This window comes from Carassius gibelio, chromosome A20 (genome assembly GCF_023724105.1).
Source record: "Carassius gibelio isolate Cgi1373 ecotype wild population from Czech Republic chromosome A20, carGib1.2-hapl.c, whole genome shotgun sequence".
Taxonomy (NCBI): Eukaryota; Metazoa; Chordata; class Actinopteri; order Cypriniformes; family Cyprinidae; genus Carassius; species Carassius gibelio.
Window position 1 is genome coordinate 16,078,560 of NC_068390.1, and position 24,206 is coordinate 16,102,765.

Below are 24,206 nucleotides of genomic sequence, written 5' to 3' on the forward strand. Positions count from 1 at the left end.
TTTTACTATAAATTAAACCGTTATTTCCATTTACATCCTCATAATGTAAAAATATAGGAAAGGGAGCGTCCCACAAACGAAAGCAAAGCAGTTTATGCATTTTTATTTTATTTTACTTACGTATTTACTTTATTTATTTGGTCAATCGCTAGAAATGAGTTATCTCATGCTATTTATTTATTTCAGTAGCCTACACCTCGCAGACTCTAAATATCTAATCTAGCTTCAGTGAAGGGGGCGGTGGTTCAGTAGATCCAGCCAATAGAAAGCTCCTACACAGTATGGACTAGAATGCTATTTGTTCTCGCTAGTGTCGGTCGTTCAAAGCAGAAAATCGGTTGAGTTACATAAGGAAGATTCGGTGTACAAAAATATGAGCGCTTTGACTGGACGATTGGTTTACCTTTAAAAAAAATCATTCAGGAACACCGATTCGTTCACGAACAAGCTCTCTTTCGCTTATCCAAAATGTTTATTGCAGGTTATTATTGCACGATGTAGAAAACAAGTGAACCAGGAAGTAAACAAATTAAAGTCAAACTTTTCGCGTAGGCTCGTTTCTCAGTGCAGAATAAAGGGGGTAAGCGCTTGAAAATGGTCTTGGAGAACATGTTGTTGTCTTTAGCCTCAGTGCAGTGGACAGATGTAGGGACCCTGTTACTGATGTTTGTCATCTTTCTGCTGATCTCATATCATCTGAGAAACAGAAAGCCTAGAAATTATCCCCCTGGACCCACACCTCTCCCCTTTATTGGGAATGTTTTCAACCTGGATGCTAAACAACCACATATTCAATTAACTAAGGTAACTCACAGCCTCTTGTTGTGGTTTCTAAGTCTGATCGTATAAAGTATTTCAAATTAGGCTTGGTATCCTAATCCCTGTAACCGTGAGTATTTTTCCCATTTTTTTTTTTCATGTTGTCTCTTTCCCTGCAGATGTCAGACCGTTATGGCAACATTTTCAGCTTGCGTCTGGGAAGCTTAAACACTGTTGTTGTGAATACCTACAGCCTGGTCAAGAAAGCTCTTATTGACCATGCAAACATTTTCACAGGCCGTCCAACCAATGATGTTCTCAAAAGAATAATCAAGTGCCAAGGTATACATTAATGTTGGGAGAATAACTTTAAATGATATTAACACTCTAAATATCACATCTTTCATGAAATGTCTGGCAACAGGTGTAACCTTCAATAATGGCTACAGTTGGAAGCAACAGAGGCGGTTCACTCTCAGTACTCTTAAATACTTTGGTGTGGGAAAGAGGAGCCTGGAAGTCATCATCATGGAAGAGTACAAATACCTTCACCAGACCATCATGGAAACCAATGGTAAGTACAGTAGAAGCATTAATGTGATAAGAAGCAAAACCTGACTATTAAGGCATATCATGCTTTTTAGTTTTTGTCAGAATTCTGCATTATATACACACACACAGATATGTATGTATGTATATATGTATGTGTTTGTATGTTTCTCCCACAAGATGACACCAATCGGTCTTCCATGCATTGAATTTTAAATACATTTTACAGTTGCATAAACATAGCCACTATGTTGAGACTGTGTCTTATTAACTAATTTAACCTGTCAGCAGTTAACCTAGTGGTAATAAGTCTTACTTTTAGACTTAGATCAATCTACTTTTTTATTTAACTGACTTATGACCAGTCTTGAAAAAAATAATGATAATAATTCGATGACTAACTTGTAAGATTAGTCTTAGAGGTTTATGCGACCAGCACTAGGACCACTAATCTATGATAGAGAACAGTATAATAAGAAGAATACAAAGAATAGTCATATATATATATATATATATATACACATACAGTATTGTTCAAAATAATAGCAGTACAATGTGACTAACCAGAATAATCAAGGTTTTTCGTATATTTTTTTATTGCTACGTGGCAAACAAGTTACCAGTAGGTTCAGTAGATTCTCAGAAAACAAATGAGACCCAGCATTCATGATATGCACGCTCTTAAGGCTGTGCAATTGGGCAATTAGTTGAATTAGTTGAAAGGGATGTGTTCAAAAAAATAGCAGTGTGGCATTCAATCACTGAGGTCATCAATTTTGTGAAGAAACAGGTGTGAATCAGGTGGCCCCTATTTAAGGATGAAGCCAACACTTGTTGAACATGCATTTGAAAGCTGAGGAAAATGGGTAGTTCAAGACATTGTTCAGAAGAACAGCGTACTTTGATTAAAAAGTTGATTAGAGAGGGGAAAACCTATAAAGAGGTGCAAAAAATGATAGGCTGTTCAGCTAAAATGATCTCCAATGCCTTAAAATGGAGAGCAAAACCAGAGAGACGTGGAAGAAAACGGAAGACAACCATCAAAATGGATAGAAGAATAACCAGAATGGCAAAGGCTCAGCCAATGATCAGCTCCAGGATGATCAAAGACAGTCTGGAGTTACCTGTAAGTACTGTGACAGTTAGAAGACGTCTGTGTGAAGCTAATCTATTTTCAAGAATCCCCGCAAAGTCCCTCTGTTAAAAAAAAGGCATGTGCAGAAGAGGTTACAATTTGCCAAAGAACACATCAACCGGCCTAAAGAGAAATGGAGGAACATTTTGTGGACTGATGAGAGTAAAAATGTTCTTTTTGGGTCCAAGGGCCACAGGCAGTTTGTGAGACGACCCCCAAACTCTGAATTCAAGCCACAGTACACAGTGAAGACAGTGAAGCATGGAGGTGCAAGCATCATGATATGGGCATGTTTCTCCTACTATGGTGTTGGGCCTATTTATCGCATACCAGGGATCATGGATCAGTTTGCATATGTTAAAATACTTGAAGAGGTCATGTTGCCCTATGCTGAAGAGGACATGCCCTTGAAATGGTTGTTTCAACAAGACAATGACCCAAAACACACTAGTAAACGGGCAAAGTCTTGGTTCCAAACCAACAAAATTAATGTTATGGAGTGGCCAGCCCAATCTCCAGACCTTAATCCAATTGAGAACTTGTGGGGTGATATCAAAAATGCTGTTTCTGAAGCAAAACCAAGAAATGTGAATGAATTGTGGAATGTTGTTAAAGAATCATGGAGTGGAATAACAGCTGAGAGGTGCCACAAGTTGGTTGACTCCATGCCACACAGATGTCAAGCAGTTTTAAAAAACTGTGGTCATACAACTAAATATTAGTTTAGTGATTCACAGGATTGCTAAATCCCAGAAAAAAAAATGTTTGTACAAAATAGTTTTGAGTTTGTACAGTCAAAGGTAGACACTGCTATTTTTTTGAACACACCCCTTTCAACTAATTGCCCAATTGCACAGCCTTAAGAGCGTGCATATCATGAATGCTGGGTCTTGTTTGTTTTCTGACAATCTACTGAACCTACTGGTAACTTGTTTGCCACGTAGCAATAAAAAATATACTAAAAACCTTGATTATTCTGGTTAGTCACATTGTACTGCTATTATTTTGAACAATACTGTATATATATATATATATATATATATATATATATATATATATGTGTATATATATATATATATATATATGTATATATATATATATATATATATATATATATATATATATATACACACATATATATATATATATATATATATATATATATATATATACACACACATATATATATATATATATATATATATATATATATATATATATACACACACATATATATATATATATATATATATATATATATATATACACACACATATATATATATATATATACATATATATATATATACATATATATATATATATATATATATATATATATATACATATATACATATATATACACATATATATATATATATACATATATACATATATATACACACATATATATACATATATACATATATATATATATATATATATATATATATATATATATATATATATATATATATATATATATACTGTATATCAGTGACTAGGACTCAATTCCTTAGCAACCACATAGCAAGACATTGACAGCCACCGTAAAAAAATCTACTTTTAAATTGAAACTAGCTTCTGTCGTTTTATTTTATTAGGGCTGCCATTCGACCCTCATTACTTTATTAACAATGCTGTCTCCAACATCATCTGCTCCATGGTATTTGGGAGGAGGTTTGAGTACACTGACCAAAGGTTTCTGAACATGCTCAGTCTGATGTCTAAAGCCCTTAAACTACAAACGTCTGTGTGGATACAGGTATTATGAGATGAAAATATATAGTGGTCTGTCATAGGGACTCCTAAATTTCCACTTAAGGTGCAACAAAATGCATTATTTGAAAACAACTAATAAATTAAAGGTGCCCACCCAAGCTGACCTGCTGCTTGTCCATTGTAGCTTTACAGTGTTTTCCCTTATGTTATGGACCTCCTCCCGGGACCTCATAAAGACCTGTTTTCCTGCTTCCATCAAGTTTGTGCTTTTATAAAGGAAGAGGTGGACAAGCATTGTGCAGACTGGGACCCCTCCTCACCCAGAGATTTTATAGACTGCTATCTCACTGAGATCCAGAAGGTACAATCTCTCTCTAACACAGCCTATGAAAATATGGCTTTTTATAAATGTATTATGCTTATGTAAACAAAATATTTGATGAACATGTACGAATATTCCACTCATTTAGTTCGAGTTTCCTTTATCCAACATGACTATCCTGCATATGTTAATTGTAATGCCGCTGTGTGCTTTAGAGGAAATATGATCTAGAAGCGGGATTTCATGAAGAGGGTCTGCAGTATGCTGTACTTGATTTGTTTGTGGCAGGAACTGAGACAACATCTACTACTCTACTGTGGGCCTTTGTATACATGATGAAATACCCAGAAATCCAAGGTAAAATGCTCCAAATTACAAGTCAGCTGGTAATAAAATGTTGTCCATGTAAACGGTTCATAAACCAATTATACTGAATACTTTACTATGTTGTTATGAAGTTACATTTGTTAAACATGTCATGGACATTGACACTGAATGTCATATTCAGAAAAGGTTCAACAAGAAATAGACAAAGTAGTTGGACGGTCACGTCGACCCAACATAGATGACAGACCCAGCATGCCATACACTGATGCTGTTATCCATGAGGTCCAGAGAATGGGCAATGTTGTCCCCCTTAGTGTGCCAAGAATGACCAATGAAGACACAATATTGGAAGGATATTATATTCCAAAGGTGAGATGAATGAAAAAAATTTGTAAAATGACATAACAATCACACAGCCGACTTCTCATCAACATAGCATACTTACTATATCAATTGATGGATGGGGACTGATATGTTCTCAGAGTTGCGTGATATTAAAAAAAAGTCTGAATTGTGAGATGAAAACATCACAATTGCCTTTTGTATTTTATATTCCAAACATTCCATACATCCTTGAGTAATTTTAATGTATTTAATTTTATTCATACAACTCTTGGGTAATTGGTAACAGATCTTGTCTAGAAAATAGCCTCAGCTGCTGACATGCCATTTAAATTTGAGCTTACAAGCCACCTACCAACAAAATCAAACTGCTATGTTGTTTTTAAACGTGTTGAAAATAAGTTGAAAAGTACATTATATGCAACATGGAATCTTTTATGTTAACCCTTAGATTTTTTTTTTGTTGTTTTTTTTTTTTACATTAAGGGTACACAGATCATTCCTAACCTGACCTCAGTGCTCTTTGACCAGACCAAGTGGAAGTCTCCATATTCATTTGACCCACAGAATTTTCTTAATGCTCAAAGCGAATTTGAAAAACCTGAAGCTTTTATTCCTTTCTCGGCAGGTGAGCAGGTTTTTTTTTTTTTTTTTTTTAGGTAAATATTTTATTACACAAATACAGAAAATACTTGACAGTTGTGCATATACACATTAAATCGTGAGATAATCTTGAGGCTTGTTTTGAGATTTCATTTCGTCTTCCCAAGGAAAACGATCTTGTCCAGGAGAATCGCTTGCCCGTATGGAGCTCTTTCTCTTCTTCACATCCTTTCTACAATCCTTCACTCTTTCACCTCCAGGGGGAAAGCAAACAAGCTTGGACTTCAACTTTGGAATGACACTCTCCCCAAAGCCATTTAAAATAAGTTTCACTCCTCGTTGATTGTTTATACATTGTTTATACATCAGTGCACAATATTTACAGGTGGTATTTGATGTTGCAACAAAATGATCTATAACCATGTAAAACTGCAAATAAAAGTGGGTTACTTTTAAAAAATAATCTCTTATTTATCCCATGAAATCACACAATCATAACATCAAACAAACAAAAGAGAGAAAGCTAAATGATAATAATATATATTTTTAATTTGAATATTAATAATTTAAATGTAGAACATGTCCTGACAAGCGGACATCACTTTTTTTTCTTTTTGTTTTCTCTTTTTGATTAGTGAATGTTTTTCGTTGGTTTTTCCTGGAATGGGAGGGTCTTGGGTGTAAAGCTTCTGGTAATCAACGACCTAATCTGCCAATACTGACGTGACCATGGATCTGCTGCGTCTGTACGAGTGGCTCGATGTCAAGACTATTTTGATTTTTTCCTGTGTTTTTTTATTACTGGCTGATTATATCAAAAATAAAGCGCCGAAAAACTTTCCTCCTGGACCATGGTCTTTGCCGATTATTGGAGACCTTCATCATATCGATCAAAAAAATATCCATTTACAAGTGGCAAAGGTAAACAACCTGTATTCATGTTTGGATCTGTGACAGTATGCAATTCGAAACATCATCTTTGCGACTGATATAAAGTTGGTTTCGACGTGTGACGTTTGTCAGAGATTCAGCCCCGGAAATCTTCTTTAACGATTTTGCACAATGACAAGAAACATACTGCGTTATATAATAGTTTCCAAATGTAGAAGAGAACACGCTTTATTTATTAGTTATTTTTATTATTATTTATCTGCGTTAAGGTATTTTATCTGGTAACATATACTGGTAAAAAATGTATAGCCTGAATGCACTGTAAATCGCTTTGGATAAAAGTGTATGATAAAAGACCTTATGTAAAAGTGCAGGTACCGTCTGCAAAGTGCAAAATGAAGAGCAAAAAGCACAATTAATCCATATAAATGCTTCACTTTTGAAATGTATATTAAAAAAATCAGATCTAAGTGTTGTATTTCTGGTTCATAAAATAACATTTAGATGTTGGTTTTATTCACTGAACTATAGCAAAACAAAAGTTATGGAAATAGACAACTTGCAAAGCATTAAAAACATTATACAGTTTACCGCCCACTAGAGGAAGATATTGCACTTGTTTTGACCAAGTTTGATCTGCTGACATTTAACTAAATTAATTTATAATAGAGCTGTAATTGGGCCTTAAAAGTTAGGCACGACAGGGCCCGAGCCCTATCATTTATTAATGACTAACGTAGGCTATAGGCCACTTAGATGTTGGAACAAAGAAATAAAACAAGTAGTAAAACACTTAGCCTATAAATAGGCCAACGCACCAATAAAATGAGTCTTTCCTAACAAATTAAATTAAGATAAATTCTAAATTATTAGTCCATGGCACAGTACCATATTAATGACATGGTCAATGCAGTCCAATCTCTGGTATGGCTGCAGAGCTAATTTAATGTTTGCCCCCCATCAGTCACCTATACATTTTGCTGAGAGAGGAAGCATCAAGGCCAAACTTTGTCACCAGTAGTTTCAATATCTCCCGCCTGATATTTTCTCCTGTCTTTGCCTCTTCCAAAGGGAACATTTTAGTTGTCAGGGTTTTATTCACCTATTCCATATCCTCACTGGCATGTGATTGTCAAATAACAAATTTTCCGATAATCCTCTGTCCACATGTCTGTGGTCATTGCGACTGTGCCGTCCTTCAACAAAGTCTTAAGTTTCTGTACATAAGCTTCCCTCTTTTCTTCTGCCATGTCAGTGCACCTCTTTACAATTGTGAATTACAGAGTTTACGGAACCTTCCCATACACAACACCGACATTAATTATTTATTGCGCCAGCTCTTCAAACCCCTTGCCATTTAAGATATTAAAAGGCCTAATGTCTTTACAGCAAAAGCTGACCCACTTCTCCATCATCGTTTGTTCCACCTTTGCAGGAATGGGTTTTGATGCTGTAACAACCGATTCGATTGTAGGTTGATTCTGGACAATGGCAGGTGTTGAACAGCTCCGATCAACATGCCTTATCAGCGATGAATTCCCTGTCGTTTAACTGCCGTACTTTAAAAGAATGTTGCATTTTTTGCATTTCACATAACCCACTGGCTCATTATTCGCATTATGCACATGGTCAAAACTTTTCCACACCTCAGACTTGGCTTTGGTTGCATAATCGCCAGATGCAAGCTTCTGTTTCAACTCCTCAGCATCCATTTTCGCATCATTCTCATGCTAATCGAAACACATCACATGACTGCTCATTTACCACTCAATCCGGAGCAAAAGCCCGAGCCCGTGTAAAATGATAAATTAAGCCCGAACCCGACGGGACCCGACGTTGCTGGTTCATACAACCACATTTCTTTGTATCTTTTACTTTCATAAGAAAATTCAGATACACGTTATTGAATCTAATTCAAACATATTAACATAATTTTTGCAAACATTTTTTATCTTATCTTCAAAGGCTGTGTCTTGTTACTGATTCATAGAATAACTGTTAGACATTGCTTAAATTTGCAACACTATAGCACACCATATGCTAATGAAATGTAAACACATCAATATAAAATACAAATTCTCTTATTTCAGCTTTATGGGCTGTGGCTTGTAATTGATTCCTATATAAATATATGAAATATATAAATATAATATAAAAATGCTCATAAAAACAGTAACAAGACACACCATGAAGTTGATACAGAAGAGTGTATTTTTTATGATTAATTATTGGTTTAAGTTTCAATAGCATGTAATTTTTTGGTGTTATACTATGATTTTTAATATTGTTTTACTTTTATTAATATATTTAAATAAACATTTATACAAATAAACTGTGATCAGCGTTCAGTTTTCAGATAAGACTTTTTTTTTATACAATTATACTCAATCACTAAGAATTTTCTCTTTTTTTTTCTTTTTTTTTTTTTGCTGAATATCTGTCTTACGTTATATCGGTATCTTTGTGAGGATGGGGATCGAAGTGAACTAATATTCTGCAGTATTTAAACTATTCCTATAGTACATATAATTTTCAAATCATATTTTCAAGTTTGCAGAAAAATATGGAGACATCTTAAGCATTCGATTTCTCGGACCAAGAATTGTTATGTTGAATGGGTACAAAAGAGTGAAGGAGGTCTATCTACAACAAGGTGACAACCTCGCTGATCGACCCATGTTGCCCATGATTTATGACATAGCCGAAGACAAAGGTCAGTCTTGTAAAAATAATTAAAAATAGTGAACGGTGGTTTCAATATAAACTGACAGTAGTGAGTTCAAACTTACAGGTGCATCTCAATAAATTAGAATGTCATGGAAAAGTTCATTTATTTCAGTAATTCAACTCAAATTGTGAAACTTGTGTATTAAATAAATTCAGTGCACACAGAATGAAGTAGATTAAATCTTTGGTTCTTTTAATTGTGATGATTTTGGCTCACATTTAACAAAAACCCACCATCTCAACAAATTAGAATATGGTGACATGCCAATCAGCTAATCAACTCAGAACACCTTCACAAGTTTCCTGAGTGTCACGGAGCAACCCCTTGGTCATAAATGGACTGTATGTATGTACACCATATCTAGCACACACACATACACTGCATGCATCATTTAACATGGTCTGTTAGACAGCGCTGACTTCATGTATACACAGACCTGTATACAGCCTGTGATTGTTTAAATGTATTATGTGTTTTATACATGTAAGGGTACGATGTGTATTTTGCTCATTATGTATAGTTGCAAAAAAGTGTTGGGTTAACATTAGCCGCAACATTGTTCTTTCATTTCCATTATAAATAACCACAATACACATATGTTTGATTTAAAGTCTTTATTTAAGATTAGGTCACACAGTATAATAAATATAACTTACCTCATTGTAATATACCAGTAGCCAAACCTGAATTGTTTTAAACCTAAACTATTTAAGCATGGTGTCTGAGTAAGAGAAACCATGTTGGGTATGACGTCACTTGGGGGGGGGGGGTCAATGGACCTGTAAAACAAGGGTTATATTTGTTCATGCACATGTTGTATTTCTGTATTGTAATTTGTGTAGTTTATATTTGAAAACCGTATTTTCGCACTATAAGGCGCACCGGATTATAAGGCGCACCTTCAATGAATGGCCTATTTTAGAACTGTTTTCATATATAGGGTGCACCGGATTATAAAGCGCATAGAATAGAAGATACTGGAGTCAAATGTTTGACTGGGTTTGCGCTATGCATCCACTAGATGGAGCTGTGCTAAAGGGAATATCAACATTATGACAGAGCGCCTTGATCCATTTATAAGGCGCTCCAGATTATAAGGCGCAAATAAATATAAAATCACCTCCACTGGAATTTCCTGTTGCCGTGGTCTTATTATGCCTCTGATCACCAGTGCCATCCCTTCAAAATAGTCTTTCAGTTTGGTTCACTAGGCTACACAAGACTGCTGATCTGACAGTTGTCCAGAGGACAAGGAGAGTAACCACAAACATTCATTGCCAAAGAAGTAGGCTGTTCACAGAGTGCTGTATCCAACCATGCCCAGTGGTCCAAAGTCCTCTTCTCAGATGAGAGTTTTGTATTTTATTTGGAAACCAATGTCATAGAGTCAGGAGGAAGGGGTGGAGAAGTGCATAGCACAAGTTGCTTGAAGTCCAGTTTTAAGTTTCAATAGTCTGTGATGATTTGAGGTGCAATGTCATCTGCCGTTGTTGGTCCATTGTGTTTTTGAAAGTCACTGCACCCATTTAACAAGCAATTTTGGAGCACTTCATGCTTCCTTCTGCTTCAGCTTTTTTAATGCTTCATGCTGATTTCATTTTCCAGCAGAATTTGGCACCTGCCCACACTGCCAAAAGCACCAAAAGTTGGTTAAATTACCATGGTGTTGGTGTGCTTGACTGGTCAGCAAACTCGCCAGACCTGAACCCCATAGAGAATCTATGGAGTATTGTCAATAGGAAAAGGAGAAACAAGAGGCCAAAAAATGCAGATGAGCTGAAGGCCACTGTCAAATAAACCTGGACTTTCATTCCACCTCAGCAGTGCCACAAACTGATCACCTTCATGCAATGCTAAATTGAGGCAGTAATTAAAGCAAAAGGAGCCCCTACCAAGTATTGAGTACATGTACAGTAATTGAACATACTTTCCAGAAGGCCAAAAGTTCACTAAAAATGTTTTTTATTGGTCTTATGAAGGATTCTTATTTGTTGAGATGGTGGTGAATTGGTGGGGTTTTTGTCAAATGTGAGCCAAAATCATCACAATTAAAAGAACCAAAGACTTAAAATGTTTAAGTCTGTGTGCACTGAATTTATTTAATTCACAAGTTTCACAATTTGATTTGAATTAACTTTTTCTTATGAAACATTCTAACTTATTGAGATACACCTGTACATTGAGGCATATGCTGCTAGAGAAAAATAACCATTTAAGTGTTTTCTCCGAATAGGTTTTTCATAAAATTGCTCTGAGATCAGTACTTGTGGCAGTGAGTGAGTGAGTATGGAAAAGTAATATTTAAATGTCTTTGTGATCAGGTTTAGTTGGTGCCAGTGGATATAAATGGAAACATCAGAGGAGATTTGCACTCTCAACTCTTAGAAACTTTGGATTGGGAAAGAAAAGCCTGGAGCCGTCTATTCATCTTGAATGTCGCTTTCTGAATGAGGCCATTTCAAGTGAGAATGGTATGTACAGAAGTATGTGGAATTTAAAGAACTGAAACTCACCTTGTTCTACTAACATTTTGGAGTGGAAGCACAATGTGATTAACTTTACAGTTATCATGGTAACATTTCCAGGTCGACCCTTTAACCCTCAAATCCTGCTGAACAACGCTGTCTCAAATGTGATCTGTGTGCTTGTGTTTGGTAATCGATTTGAGTACAGTGACAATGACTTCCAGAATCTGCTCAAGAACATCAATGAGGCTATGTTTCTGGATGGAAGCATCTGGGCTCAAGTAAACATTTTCATATTTTAATATGTTGATTTTGCTCTCTTTAGCATCTTTGTTGCTCAGCTAATGCATTTTGTTCTTCTTTCTTTAGATGTATAACATGTTTCCATGGCTCATGCGGCTACTCCCTGGACCACACAAGAAATCGTTTGCTCTGTGGCATAAGGTGATAGACTTTGTTCGAGAGAAGGTGAATGCTCACAGAGTGGATTATGATCCATCAAATCCTCGAGACTACATTGACTGTTTCCTTGCTGAGATGGAAAAAGTAAAACCCTTTCTTAGGCAGGTGTCAGTAAATGGAATGCTCTGGTTATAATATTACTGAATTGAAATAACCTCTCTATCATGTTGTTTAGCTTCAAGACAACACAGCTGCTGGGTTTGATGTGGAGAACTTGTGCATCTGTGCTCTGGATCTGTTTGTAGCAGGAACTGAGACCACCTCCACTACTCTGTACTGGGGTCTTCTCTACATGATAAAATATCCTGAGATTCAGGGTGAGAGTTTTTTATGAGAAATCGCATTTATATGCACAGAAAACAAAATATATAATCTCTTTACTTTGTGTCTTCAGCCAAAGTTCAAGAGGAGATTGATCATGTTGTGGGAGGGTCACGACAGCCATCTTTATCAGACAAAGACAACATGCCCTACACCAATGCAGTCATTCATGAGATACAGAGGATTGGAAATATTGCCCCATTGAATTTGCCTCGAGCTACTGTGGAAGACACTCAGATAGGACAATACTCTATTCCAAAGGTATAGTAGCTGTACAGAACTGTATATTTATGGACACTGGGACAGTTAAGGCTGTCTGTGATTGACTAATAGATTAAAACAGTTGCCATTGGTCCTCCATAAACATTTTGATTCGTTTTGATTTAGGGCACGGCTGTGATTGGCAGTTTGACATCAGTGTTGTTTGATGAGACTGAGTGGGAGACGCCACATTCTTTTAACCCGGGTCACTTCCTGGATGCTGAGGGGAAATTAAGAAAGAGAGATGCCTTTTTACCTTTTTCTCTAGGTATAGAATTCTGCTTTCTAGTAATCAGTTGATATATTTTGACATTTTCCAGTTGTGCTGTAAATAGCTGAATTTGCAATAGCCCTACAAAAAGTTACTCTTTTTGAGTGAAATTAATGATATGTCCTTGTTTTATTACAGTTGTGATTATTTTTTGCAGTGTTATTTTCCATAACCATGGCACTTTTAAGGGCTCAGTAGAAGCATGCTTTCTTGGGAGATTTGCATATTAATATTTAACTTTTTTTCTTCCATACTGGAATATTTAATATTGTAATACATTTAGTTCCATAATTAATCTATTTTTATTTTTATTTTTTTTCTAATTTCAGGGAAGAGAGTGTGTCCTGGGGAGCAACTGGCAAGAATGGAGTTGTTCCTCTTTTTCTCCTCTCTGCTGCAGCGCTTCACTTTCTCTTCACCAGGAGGTGTAGAGCCCAGCATGGATTACAGGCTGGGCACCACTCGATGTCCCCTACCATATAAGTTGTGTGCAGTGCTACGTTAAGACAATCACAAATATGTGACCATTGATTGTTTGTGTTTGAGACATTTACAGAGAAAACATGTATCCATTAATTTTTTGAAAGTTGTGGAAATGGGTGAATTGGCTCAAGTCCATCCTTCTGACAAGTACAGTTTGCTCTGATTGTCCAACTGACCCACTGCATTGTGGTCGACCAAACACTACAAGTACTCATCGGAAAAGTAACCCCCCTTTCCATAATCGCGAGCTTCATCTTTTAAAATAAATGTAAAGACAGTTAATAATGTCCTTAGTTTTACCATCAGTTCAAGCCTGAAAGGGGAACAGAGTGGTGTGACAGACACAGTGATGAAGCTCATATGTGTTTGCAGTACACAAGCCAGGATGGTTAAGACTCTCTGTCTCTCTCTCTCTCTCTCTCTCTGTGTCTTTCTCTCTCTCTCACACACACACACACACACACACACGTGTGATGTGTAAAACTCTGGATTTGAACAGTCAATAGCAAATATTTAATTAAACTAATAACAAAACATACTTGCAGTAGCTGATTCAGAAGTGCCAGATTGTCATAGTATAGTCAGAATTACCTCTTCTCCTAGGTTCACAAAACAGTTATCCATAAAATGTGTTGCTGTTCTTTTGTAATTAATATTAAAGATTCCTAAATGCATCTACTTTCAGAAGGCTAAATAAAGTGCTATTGCTTTCGCCTAGATCGCACAGCATCTCCCTGACATGGCTGCTTCAATATTAACTGCGGTTATGGAAACGACGCCTTCTTTCTTTACGTTAACATTTGGGCGGCATTATGCAAATATTTCCACATATATGACGTAGACATGCTAGTGGGGGCATGGCAGTCTTAACTTTGATAAAGAATATCTCTTTGGGTTTGAGACTTTAGTCTTTGCAACTTTACAGATATACTTTATGCGCCAAGAGCTTGTACCACTCCAAAGAGGAAGGAAAAAATGAAATCGCATTTTACTGTTTGTTCAGTAAAATGTAAATTAGATCAATTATTTGATACATTTGTGATGCACTGTATAATATTTTATGCTTTACAATGGACCTTAGTCAGGCTAGCCCTATATTTAATTATTGGAATGAAACTGTAAAACTGTTGACAAAAACACCATAAAACTTTTATGGTTTATGGTTTTAATTGTGAAAATTACAACATCTACAGCCTTTGTACAGTGTGTAGCAATGTAAAGACTGGCAGTCTATTACTCACAGCCAAGTTGTTATCCATGTTAAATTCAATAAGGCATCTAACCTGATTAACGTCTGTGTATAATTGGATATGATACCTGATCTGATCTCAGTATGGTATTCCAATACGTATTTGACAGATATGTCAACAGAACTCCTTTTGAATTACGATCATTTGTCTAAGCCCATGGGCAAATATCTGTTCTTGTTTCAATCATAAACTCACATCATTTTAATTAATCAACTAAAAACAAGACTTCTTATTTTATGTCATTTTTCTTTTCAAGTTAATATGTCTTGATTTAAGGATCTTAAGACATTTGCACCGAAAAACAAGGAAAACTGAGGACGAACATCACTGATCAGAAGTATAATATTTTAAAGTACTTGTACTTTATACATTATTTCCTTTTGTTTTTGTCAAATGAATTATAACATAATGGAGATATGTTGGACATTGTACTTTCAGACTTTAAAGTTTTGCTAAAAAACACTTTTTATATATGATACAATTGATACAATTTATATATGAAACTATGTGAATGATTTATTCCTCAACAAAACACTATGTAATTGTCTATTAGCCGAAATAAAATTAAATATGTTACATTTAAAATGCATTCCAGCTAAAATTCCAGTCAGCATAATCAAAGCTTTATTGGACTAGCCTAAGCTATTATTTGCAAAAGTATTCAGAATGTTAAGTAAAGAGATTGCATTGAATGGATTTTTTTTAAATAAACGAATATAAAAACCATAAACTGTATAAAAACATGGACGAAGTGTCCATGACGTCGCTGAAGTGTGTTTTTGACAGGGGGGCAGGGTTTCATTTTTTTTTTTTTTTTTTTTGAAGCACTGGACACCGCCATTGGCTAGCGGACCCCCACCTGCTGTTAGCATTCCATTGACTCCCATTATTTTGGCGTCACTTTGACAGCGAATAACTTTACATCTGAGGCGTTAAAAGACTCCATTTGTCCTTTAATTATGTCTAAAGAAACACGAAAATGTTTAAATGAGTTATAAAAAATTCACAGTTGTCATGAAGGGCAAAATTAGCTATTTAGACCAAAATCATTTTTTGCACCAGGCTGTAGCCTAAACATGTTTTTTTTCTGCTGTAAAGTTGGGCATTTTAACATGGGGAGTCTATTGGACTGACTCCCTTTTGGAGCCAGCCTCAAGCAGCCAGTCGATGAATTACAGTTTTAGTCCTTATTGGCTTCACGAGAGAGAGCGGGACGTTGGCGCTCCATAAAAACCCATAATAAATAACCAATAAAGCATGATAAAACATAATAATAATATACAAATATTAAGGGGAAAAGACGATCAGTTAATGGACTTACAAGACTGTAGGATGGACAAAAAAGGTCTTGTAGGCATATTTTATATTATGTATATTATGTAACATTTATTTCGCATGTAATACAGCCTGGCAGCCAGTGCCTATGGTTACTATGATAAATTTAATAATTAAATATTTTATATCATAAATAATAATAATTTCTTTATTCAAAATAAAATTTTAATGAAGAAATCTCTGATTAAACTCGTGGCCACGAGAAATGGATGTCGTTACCTCAACAAAAACTGAACAGATGTCTCCTTATGGGCACCATAATTGCGTAGTTCGTGAAATTGTGCCAAGTCCAAGGACACCAAAATCAGACAACGCAACGAGTGGACCATGTTAACTGTGAAAAATAATTCTCGATTATAAATTAGTACTTAAGTTAATTAATTCACATACGGAGCCTTAACAATCCAAAACATTTCCACCATGGACCTGCTTCATCTTTACGAATGGATCGATTTAAAGATTATTTTTATATTTTCGTGTATGTTTTTATTCCTGAGCGATTATATCAGAAATAAAGTGCCGAAAAACTTTCCTCCTGGACCATGGTCTTTACCTATTATTGGAGACCTTCATCATATCGATCACAAGAAAATTCATCTTCAGTTGGCAAAGGTAAATACAATTAGTTTTCTTGTAAACGGTCATTTCATTTGTCCACTTTGCGAAGATGAAAGTGTACTGAAATTAAACCGTATTTTATTCAGTATGTGTTTATTTTCAAACTATATCTTTAAGTTTGCAGAAAAATATGGAGACGTTTTAAGCATCAGATTTTTCGGACTAAGAATCGTTGTGTTGAACGGGTACAAAAGAGTAAAGGAAGTGTATGTACAACAAGGCGAAAACCTCGTAGATCGACCCATGTTACCTATGATTTACGACGTCTTTGGAGACAAAGGTCAGATTTGGAAAATCGAATTACTTAAGGGGTAGTTTCAATTTAATAAGAGAGAATAAGAAAATCTTAAATGTTCTCTCCAAATCCTGAAATCAGTATACTTATCAAGATAAGTTAAGAATTTATTAAGATAAGTAGGAAATGCAAAAGTCTTATTTAAATGTGTTGTAAACAGGTTTAGGTAGCTCCAGTGGATATAAATGGAAACATCAGAGGAGATTTGCACTCTCAACTCTTAGAAACTTTGGATTGGGAAAGAAAAGCCTGGAGCCGTCTATACATCTTGAATGTCGCTTTCTGAATGAGGTCATTTCAAGTGAGAATGGTATGTACGGAATGGTATGTACGTGGAATTTAAAGAACTGACTAACATTGTTTGTTATTCTATAAACACAAGCATGGTGTAATTACATCACAGTTATGGTAACATTTCCAGGTCGACCCTTTAACCCTCAAATCCTGCTAAACAATGCTGTCTCAAATGTGATCTGTGTGCTTGTGTTTGGTAATCGATTTGAGTACAGTGACAATGACTTCCAGAATATGTTGAAGAACATCAATGAGGCTATGTATCTGGAAGGAAGCATCAGCGTTCAAGTAAACATTTTCAGCATTTTAACCTAAATTTTCATTGCTTTGGTACGGTGCCCGGGAGAGACCATGGTTGGTTCAGTTAGTTTTGTCGTGGCCACGAAATAATAATTCGTAGGAACGTGATAATATGTCGTGGCCAAGAGATCATTTTGATGAGGTAACGACATCCTTTTGTTTTGGCCATGACTTGTTTACGCATTAAACTCATGGCCACGAGAAAAACATGTCGTTCCTTTAACATCAGAAGAAATGGATGTCATTCCCTCAACATAGCATCTCGAGGCCACAACATAAGGATGTTATCTCATCATTATGATCTCGTCGCCCCAACATAATATGACATAACAACGAGCTAATATGACGTTCCCACGAGTTAATATGACGTTCCCATGATTTAATATTTTGTGGCCATGACATATTATCACGTTCCCATGACAAAACGAAGTGAACCGACTGTCTTCTCCCAGGCACCATACTTTGGCATCTTCACTGCTCATCTGCTTTTTGTTCTTCTTTCTTTAGCTGTATAACATGTTTCCATGGCTCATGCGGCTACTGCCTGGACCACACAAAAAAATGTTTGCTCTGTGGCAAAAGGTGATTGACTTTGTTAGAGAGAAGGTAAATACACACAGAGTGGATTATGATCCATCAAATCCTCGAGACTACATTGACTGCTTCCTTGCCGAGATGGAAAAAGTAAGACCCTTTCATAGGCAGGTGTCAGTAAAGCCCCCTTCACACTGAGATTCAGGATAATACACTGGTAATATGTACAGTTAATTGTTCCCAGATCATTAGTTTTCTGTTCATTCCCACTACCTGTTATTTCCCAGAATCTGTGCGTGCATTCACACACAACCCGTAAAGGTCCCGTAATGGCACGTGACATCAGGATGTGACGTGTAATGTACTAGTCGTGTAATTTACTGACGTGTAAAACACTAGGCACGTTATCTTTCACTCAAAGGGTTAGTTCACCCAATAATCAAATTAATAACTCACCCTCATGTCGTTCCAAACCAGTGAGACATCTGTTTATTTTCGGAACACAGTTTAAAGGGGGGGTGAAATGCTCGTTTTCACTCAATATCCTGTTAATTTTGAGTACCTATAGAGTAGTACTGCATCCTTCATAACTCCAAAAAGTCTTTAGTTTTATTATATTCATAAGAGAAAGATAGTCTGTACTGATTTTTCCCGGAAAAACACGACCGACTGGAGGCGTGACGTGTGGGCGGAGCTAAAGAATCACGAGCGCGAGTAAGCTTTTGCGTTGAGAGCGTTTGGAAGCTCTGACATTATCTTGAGGAAAAAACCATCATCCAAAACAAACCATGGCTAACAGTCAGATTCAGCCGTTTATTTATGATCCAGAATCAGATCCCGAGGCTGAAACTGAACGAGAGCAGCAGCAGCAACGACTCGCTCCAAGCGGGGCTCGAACCCGGGTCTCCGGCATGGGAGGGTACGCACTAACAAGGAGGCAGAGATATTTTAAGCAGTTTTACTCACCGCCTGCGATTCCAACACACGATCGTGACCCTTTTTCGTTGGAATTGCATCATCCTTAAGAAATAAATGATACAAAAATCCTTCGTCAAACTGGGCCTTGTTTGTAAAACAAGCATCTTCGAAATGCAGGGAACAAACAAAAACTGGTCCCTTAATGCTGTTTTTTTTTTTGGTTATCTGTGCAGGGTTGTCTTGCCCTGGCAATAGGGCTGCACGATTCTTTATTATTATTATTACTATTAACATTATCATTATCACAAGTATATAAATTAATTATTTTATTTTGCAAGGATTCTTTAAATTGATCAAGTGTGACAAAGACATTTATAACACAATATTTCTATTACACACAATTATTGTTCTTCTGAACTTTCTATCAAAGAAACCTGAAAAAAATCTACTCATCTGTTTTCAACATAATAATAATAATAATGTTTTTTTTGAACGGCAAAACAGCATATTAGAATGATTTCTGAAGATCATGTGACACTGAAGACTGGAGTAATGATGCTGAAAATACAGCTGCACACCACAGAAATAAATTACATTTTAAAATACATTCAAGTGAAAGCAGTTATTTTAAATGGTAAAAATATTTCAAAACTTTACTGTTTTTGCTGTACTTTGGATCAGATAAATATAGTTTGGTGAGCAGAAGAGACTTTAAAAAAAACATTTCACATCTTATGGTTCAAAAACTTTTGACTGGTAGTGTATATATAATATATTTATATTATATTTATTATATTATATTAATATTATATTTTTAATATTAGAATGATGAAAAAGTTGTTTAGATCACTGATTCAACGACTCACTCATAAACCTACTACACTTGTTTCATTTCTGGATGAATCAGCACTTTTGAACGATTCTCTTGAATGAAAAATTAATTCATTGACAAATAAATTAAGACACTTGTCGCCACCTGTTGGTGAAACAATGCAATCGACACAAACGTTATTTAAAGCGCAGTACTTTCAAAAGGGGATTTGTTATATTTTGATCGCTGCCATATAGACATCAATGTTTATATTTAAACTATAAACTTTATCCCAGTATTTCTGTGATAATATAAATGACTGTAAGACAGATACTGTGTAGTTGAAAAGTTTGTGAAGATGTTTCTTAACCAAACATGGTAAGAGCTCTCTCTGTGTCAGCGGCAGTGCGCGCACGGATTTGAATGATCCGGTAAGACTTTTTTTCAAAGGTTTAACAGACTCGGGGAATCGTTGTCTTTTAGAAATGAGATCGAGAGGGTGTCTGAATCGAGATCGCGATCTTTTAACGATTAATCGTGCAGCTCTACCTGGCAACCAAAAACACACTTCTTTTGTGACTTTTCGCGACGCTCTCGCTCTGATCAGTGAATCGCTCTGATCAGTGAAATGGCTGTGCTCAGCCTCGCTGTACGGGAGCGCGCGCTCTTCCGGCAGAAGTGCCCTTTGGACCCATATAAGGAAATTCCGCTCCATCTAACGTCACACAGAGCCATACTCGAAAAAAACTTTCTGAAACTTGTGACAAACCGGAAGGAGTATTTTGGGAGCAAAAATACTCCTTCAAACGTACAACTTAATTTTTTAAACTTTGTCCATGTTTAGCATGGGAATCCAACTCTTTAACAGCGTAAAAAACTCAGTATGCATGAAATAGCATTTCACCCCCCCTTTAAGATATTTTTAAAAAGTTAACAGCTTAAGTCATTTGTGCTTGCAAACTGGATATCACAAACTTCTTTGTTTTGAACTCTCTCACAACAGACACGTGCAGTGTGAAAGGGGCTTAAGTGTGCTGTTGAAGGAATGCTGTGGTTATAATATTGTATGGCTATTGAATTGAAATACCTCTCTATCATGTCGTTTAGCTTAAAGACGACACAGAGGCTGGGTTTGATGTGGAGAACTTGTGCATCTGTACTCTGGATCTGTTTGTAGCGGGATCTGAGACAACCTCCACTACTCTGTACTGGGGTCTTCTCTACATGATAAAATATCCTGAGATACAGGGTGAGAGCTTACTGTGAGAAATTGCATTCATGTGCACATAAAATGTGGTATATACTCACACTCTTATGGCGCTTTTCCACTGCATGGTACGGTACGGTACGGTTCAGCTTTGGCAGGATTTTCCACTGGGTACAGTACCTGGTACTTTTTTCAGTACCACCTCGGTTGAGGTTCCACGTGAACCGTACTGTTACCAAAACTTGATGTGTAAACTCTGCTGATATCTGATTGGCCAGAGAGAATCATCACTATTTGCGTCACTGAAGTAACGACACAGACACACAACAGAACTGCTAGATTTCAGCACAGCCAGCGAAGGTTTGAATGCAGCTGTTTTGAACGAGGACATCCATTTTTTTTAACAGCCAAAAAATGGTTGTTTCGCTGTCTGTTGAGGAAGTACAGACATTCATCTTACTGATAGCAGAAGAGCTAGATGGGGCGACGCGGAATGAAAACGCTTTTCAGGAGTCACGGCAGTAGAAGCGGAGCAACTATAGCAACATGTGAATAATCCTGCCTGCTCTAAAGTGATACTAAACTGCAGTGGAAACGCAAACTAAGCTGTACTGAGCCGTGCTGAGCCAAGTCGTACCATGCAGTGGAAAAGCGCCATTAGTTTTGTCTTGGACTGTCAATACATTGTATCTTCAGTCAGAGTTCAGGAGGAGATTGATCGTGTTGTGGGAGGATCACGACAGCCATCTTTATCAGACAGAGACAACATGCCCTACACCAATGCAGTCATTCATGAGATACAGAGGATTGGAAATATTGTCCCATTAAATTTGCCCCGAGCTACTGTGGAAGACACTCAGATAGGACAATACTCCATTCCAAAGGTACAATAGAACGAAGTGTAAACCTGAACACTGAATGTCTTTAACTCAAATCCAACACACCTTCACAAACGTTTATAGTAGAACGATTCCTAACCATATTCCTGGAGTTATGCAAGACACTGATTAGCTGGTTTAGGTGTGTTTAATTAGTGTTGAACCTAAACTCTGCAGGACAGGAGCAGGATCGGACACCGCTGATTTAAACTTACTGATTAATAGACTAAAGCTGGTACATAGCTACTCATCCTTTATGAACATTTGTATTCTTTAGGGTACAGCTGTGATTGGCAGTTTGACATCAGTGTTGTTTGATGAGTCTGAGTGGGAGACACCTCACTCTTTTAACCCGGGTCACTTCCTGGATGCTGAGGGGAAATTAAGAAAGAGAGATGCCTTTTTACCTTTTTCTCTAGGTATACAAAAACTTCTTTCACACCACAATGTTGGAATACAGTTATTTCCCTATTTACTAGAACTGCAAAGCATATACAAGGTCATTTTCTCTTCTTCCTGTTTTCAGGAAAGAGAGTGTGTCCTGGGGAGCAACTGGCACGAATGGAGTTGTTCCTCTTTTTTTCCTCTCTGCTGCAGCGCTTCACTTTCTCTTCACCAGCAGGTGTAGAGCCCAGCATGGATTACAGACTGGGCACCACTCGATGTCCCCAACCATATAAATTATGTGCATTGTCACGTTAAGACAATCTATTCATACAAACAGGTGTTTGTGTAATGCTTGTGCCTCTGTACAGTATATATGTACCATATATGATTTGATAAAGTAATAGAATTTATTCTAATTTACTTTGGATAAGAAACCATTTGGAAAATATTAGTGATCGACCGATATTGGTTTTTTATAACCGATACCGATTATTTGCATGTTTATGTACCCGATAACCGATATGCAGAACCAATATTTATTTACTGTTATACTTCTGTTTCTGACAATTATTACAACACAAATGAGCTGAAAAAAACATTTTATTTATAACAATCACTCCCCCCTTGCATACAAAAAAAAAAAAACATTCTATTTATACACAAATAAATAGAGGGGTCTGAGTCCAAAAAATTTAAGCGCACTGTTACTAAGTGTCTTTGTTTTAAAATAAAAGCTTTAATGAGGTAAAAAAATAAAAACAGGTAAAAAAAATAAAGCACAAAAATGATTCTAACATATTGGTGGGGGCGGGAGGGCTATTTAGGAGTGCATAGCTATTTACTCCCAGTTAAGCAGAACTAGGTTTTAGTGTAGAAAACAGAGTCTTTCAGCATTCTGCCCTGTAAGCCTGCTTCCTTCAAAAATGTCATGCAGTGGCCGTGCTTGAGGCTTCCTGATCATCAACCCAGTCAGGTGCTGAGCAATATGAACAAACTTTTTTTCCCGAGACTATATAAAGTTAAACAGCACTTGTCAGTTGGCATTTTATGATCTAGATTCAATCTAACGTTAGATCATGAAATGCCAACTGACAAAGTGCTGTTTGACTATAATTTAATCAACCGCGATCGCGCATGGAGATAATAAATAATTAATTTCCACAAAGCGGTATATGTATATGTGTATTAGCGAAATAATTGTTATGTAGTAAATGATAATATAATCTAGGGTGTTTAAACAAGATAATCTTGTCAAAAGTTTCATTCAGTGGCATTGCTTGAGGGAGAGGGGGTTCAGCGAAAAATCGGCAGCTGTCAGCAGGAAGTGGCTGTCACTGGCAGCAGGAAGTGGCTGCCAATAAAACCGGATGGCAGCTGTCGCTAATACCCGGAAATTGGAGGAGGCTGCCGGTGTCCTAAGACAAATAAATAATTATATACGCTTATGATTATGTTTAATACTTTTTTAAATAAGTATAAAGGTCAGTATTGTATATTATTTGATTTAAAATATTGATCAAATATAAACAAAGAAATAAGATCATTTTGCTAAACGTTAATTTCCAGCTGAATGTTTATGCATGTATCATTGTTTGTGTGAAATAAAACAATTTGTATTTATATTTATATACGAGAGTGGCAATTACTGGGTGTATGTTGTATATTTATTATAGGCTATATACACAAATGACTGAAAAGAGAGAAGTCTCAGGGACCTTTATTTAAAATCATAATTTGCG

At 36.3% G+C, this 24,206-nt stretch overlaps 3 protein-coding genes across 3 annotated transcripts; all 3 read left to right on the top strand.

Moving 5' to 3' along the window:
• The first annotated feature begins 301 nt into the window (after nt 1–301).
• On the top strand, nt 302–6,215 carry LOC127939008 (cytochrome P450 2J2). Its single transcript, XM_052535982.1, has 9 exons — nt 302–804; nt 939–1,101; nt 1,184–1,333; nt 4,047–4,207; nt 4,349–4,525; nt 4,702–4,843; nt 4,995–5,182; nt 5,642–5,783; nt 5,926–6,215. The coding sequence occupies exons 1-9, from the start codon at nt 595–597 to the stop codon at nt 6,099–6,101; spliced, it is 1,509 nt and encodes a 502-aa protein (XP_052391942.1). The 5' UTR covers nt 302–594; the 3' UTR covers nt 6,102–6,215.
• Nucleotides 6,216–6,346: 131 nt separating this feature from the next.
• LOC127939011 (cytochrome P450 2J2-like) lies at nt 6,347–15,127 on the top strand. Its single transcript, XM_052535984.1, has 9 exons — nt 6,347–6,679; nt 9,200–9,362; nt 11,699–11,848; nt 11,963–12,123; nt 12,212–12,388; nt 12,480–12,621; nt 12,699–12,886; nt 13,013–13,154; nt 13,487–15,127. Exons 1-9 carry the CDS (start codon nt 6,488–6,490, stop codon nt 13,660–13,662), a joined length of 1,491 nt encoding a protein of 496 aa, XP_052391944.1. The 5' UTR covers nt 6,347–6,487; the 3' UTR covers nt 13,663–15,127.
• A 1,386-nt stretch (nt 15,128–16,513) lies between these two features.
• Nucleotides 16,514–24,062, top strand: LOC127939012 (cytochrome P450 2J3-like). Its single transcript, XM_052535985.1, has 9 exons — nt 16,514–16,837; nt 16,961–17,123; nt 17,299–17,448; nt 17,560–17,720; nt 18,240–18,416; nt 21,103–21,244; nt 21,899–22,086; nt 22,358–22,499; nt 22,607–24,062. Exons 1-9 carry the CDS (start codon nt 16,646–16,648, stop codon nt 22,780–22,782), a joined length of 1,491 nt encoding a protein of 496 aa, XP_052391945.1. The 5' UTR covers nt 16,514–16,645; the 3' UTR covers nt 22,783–24,062.
• The last annotated feature ends 144 nt before the right edge of the window (nt 24,063–24,206 follow it).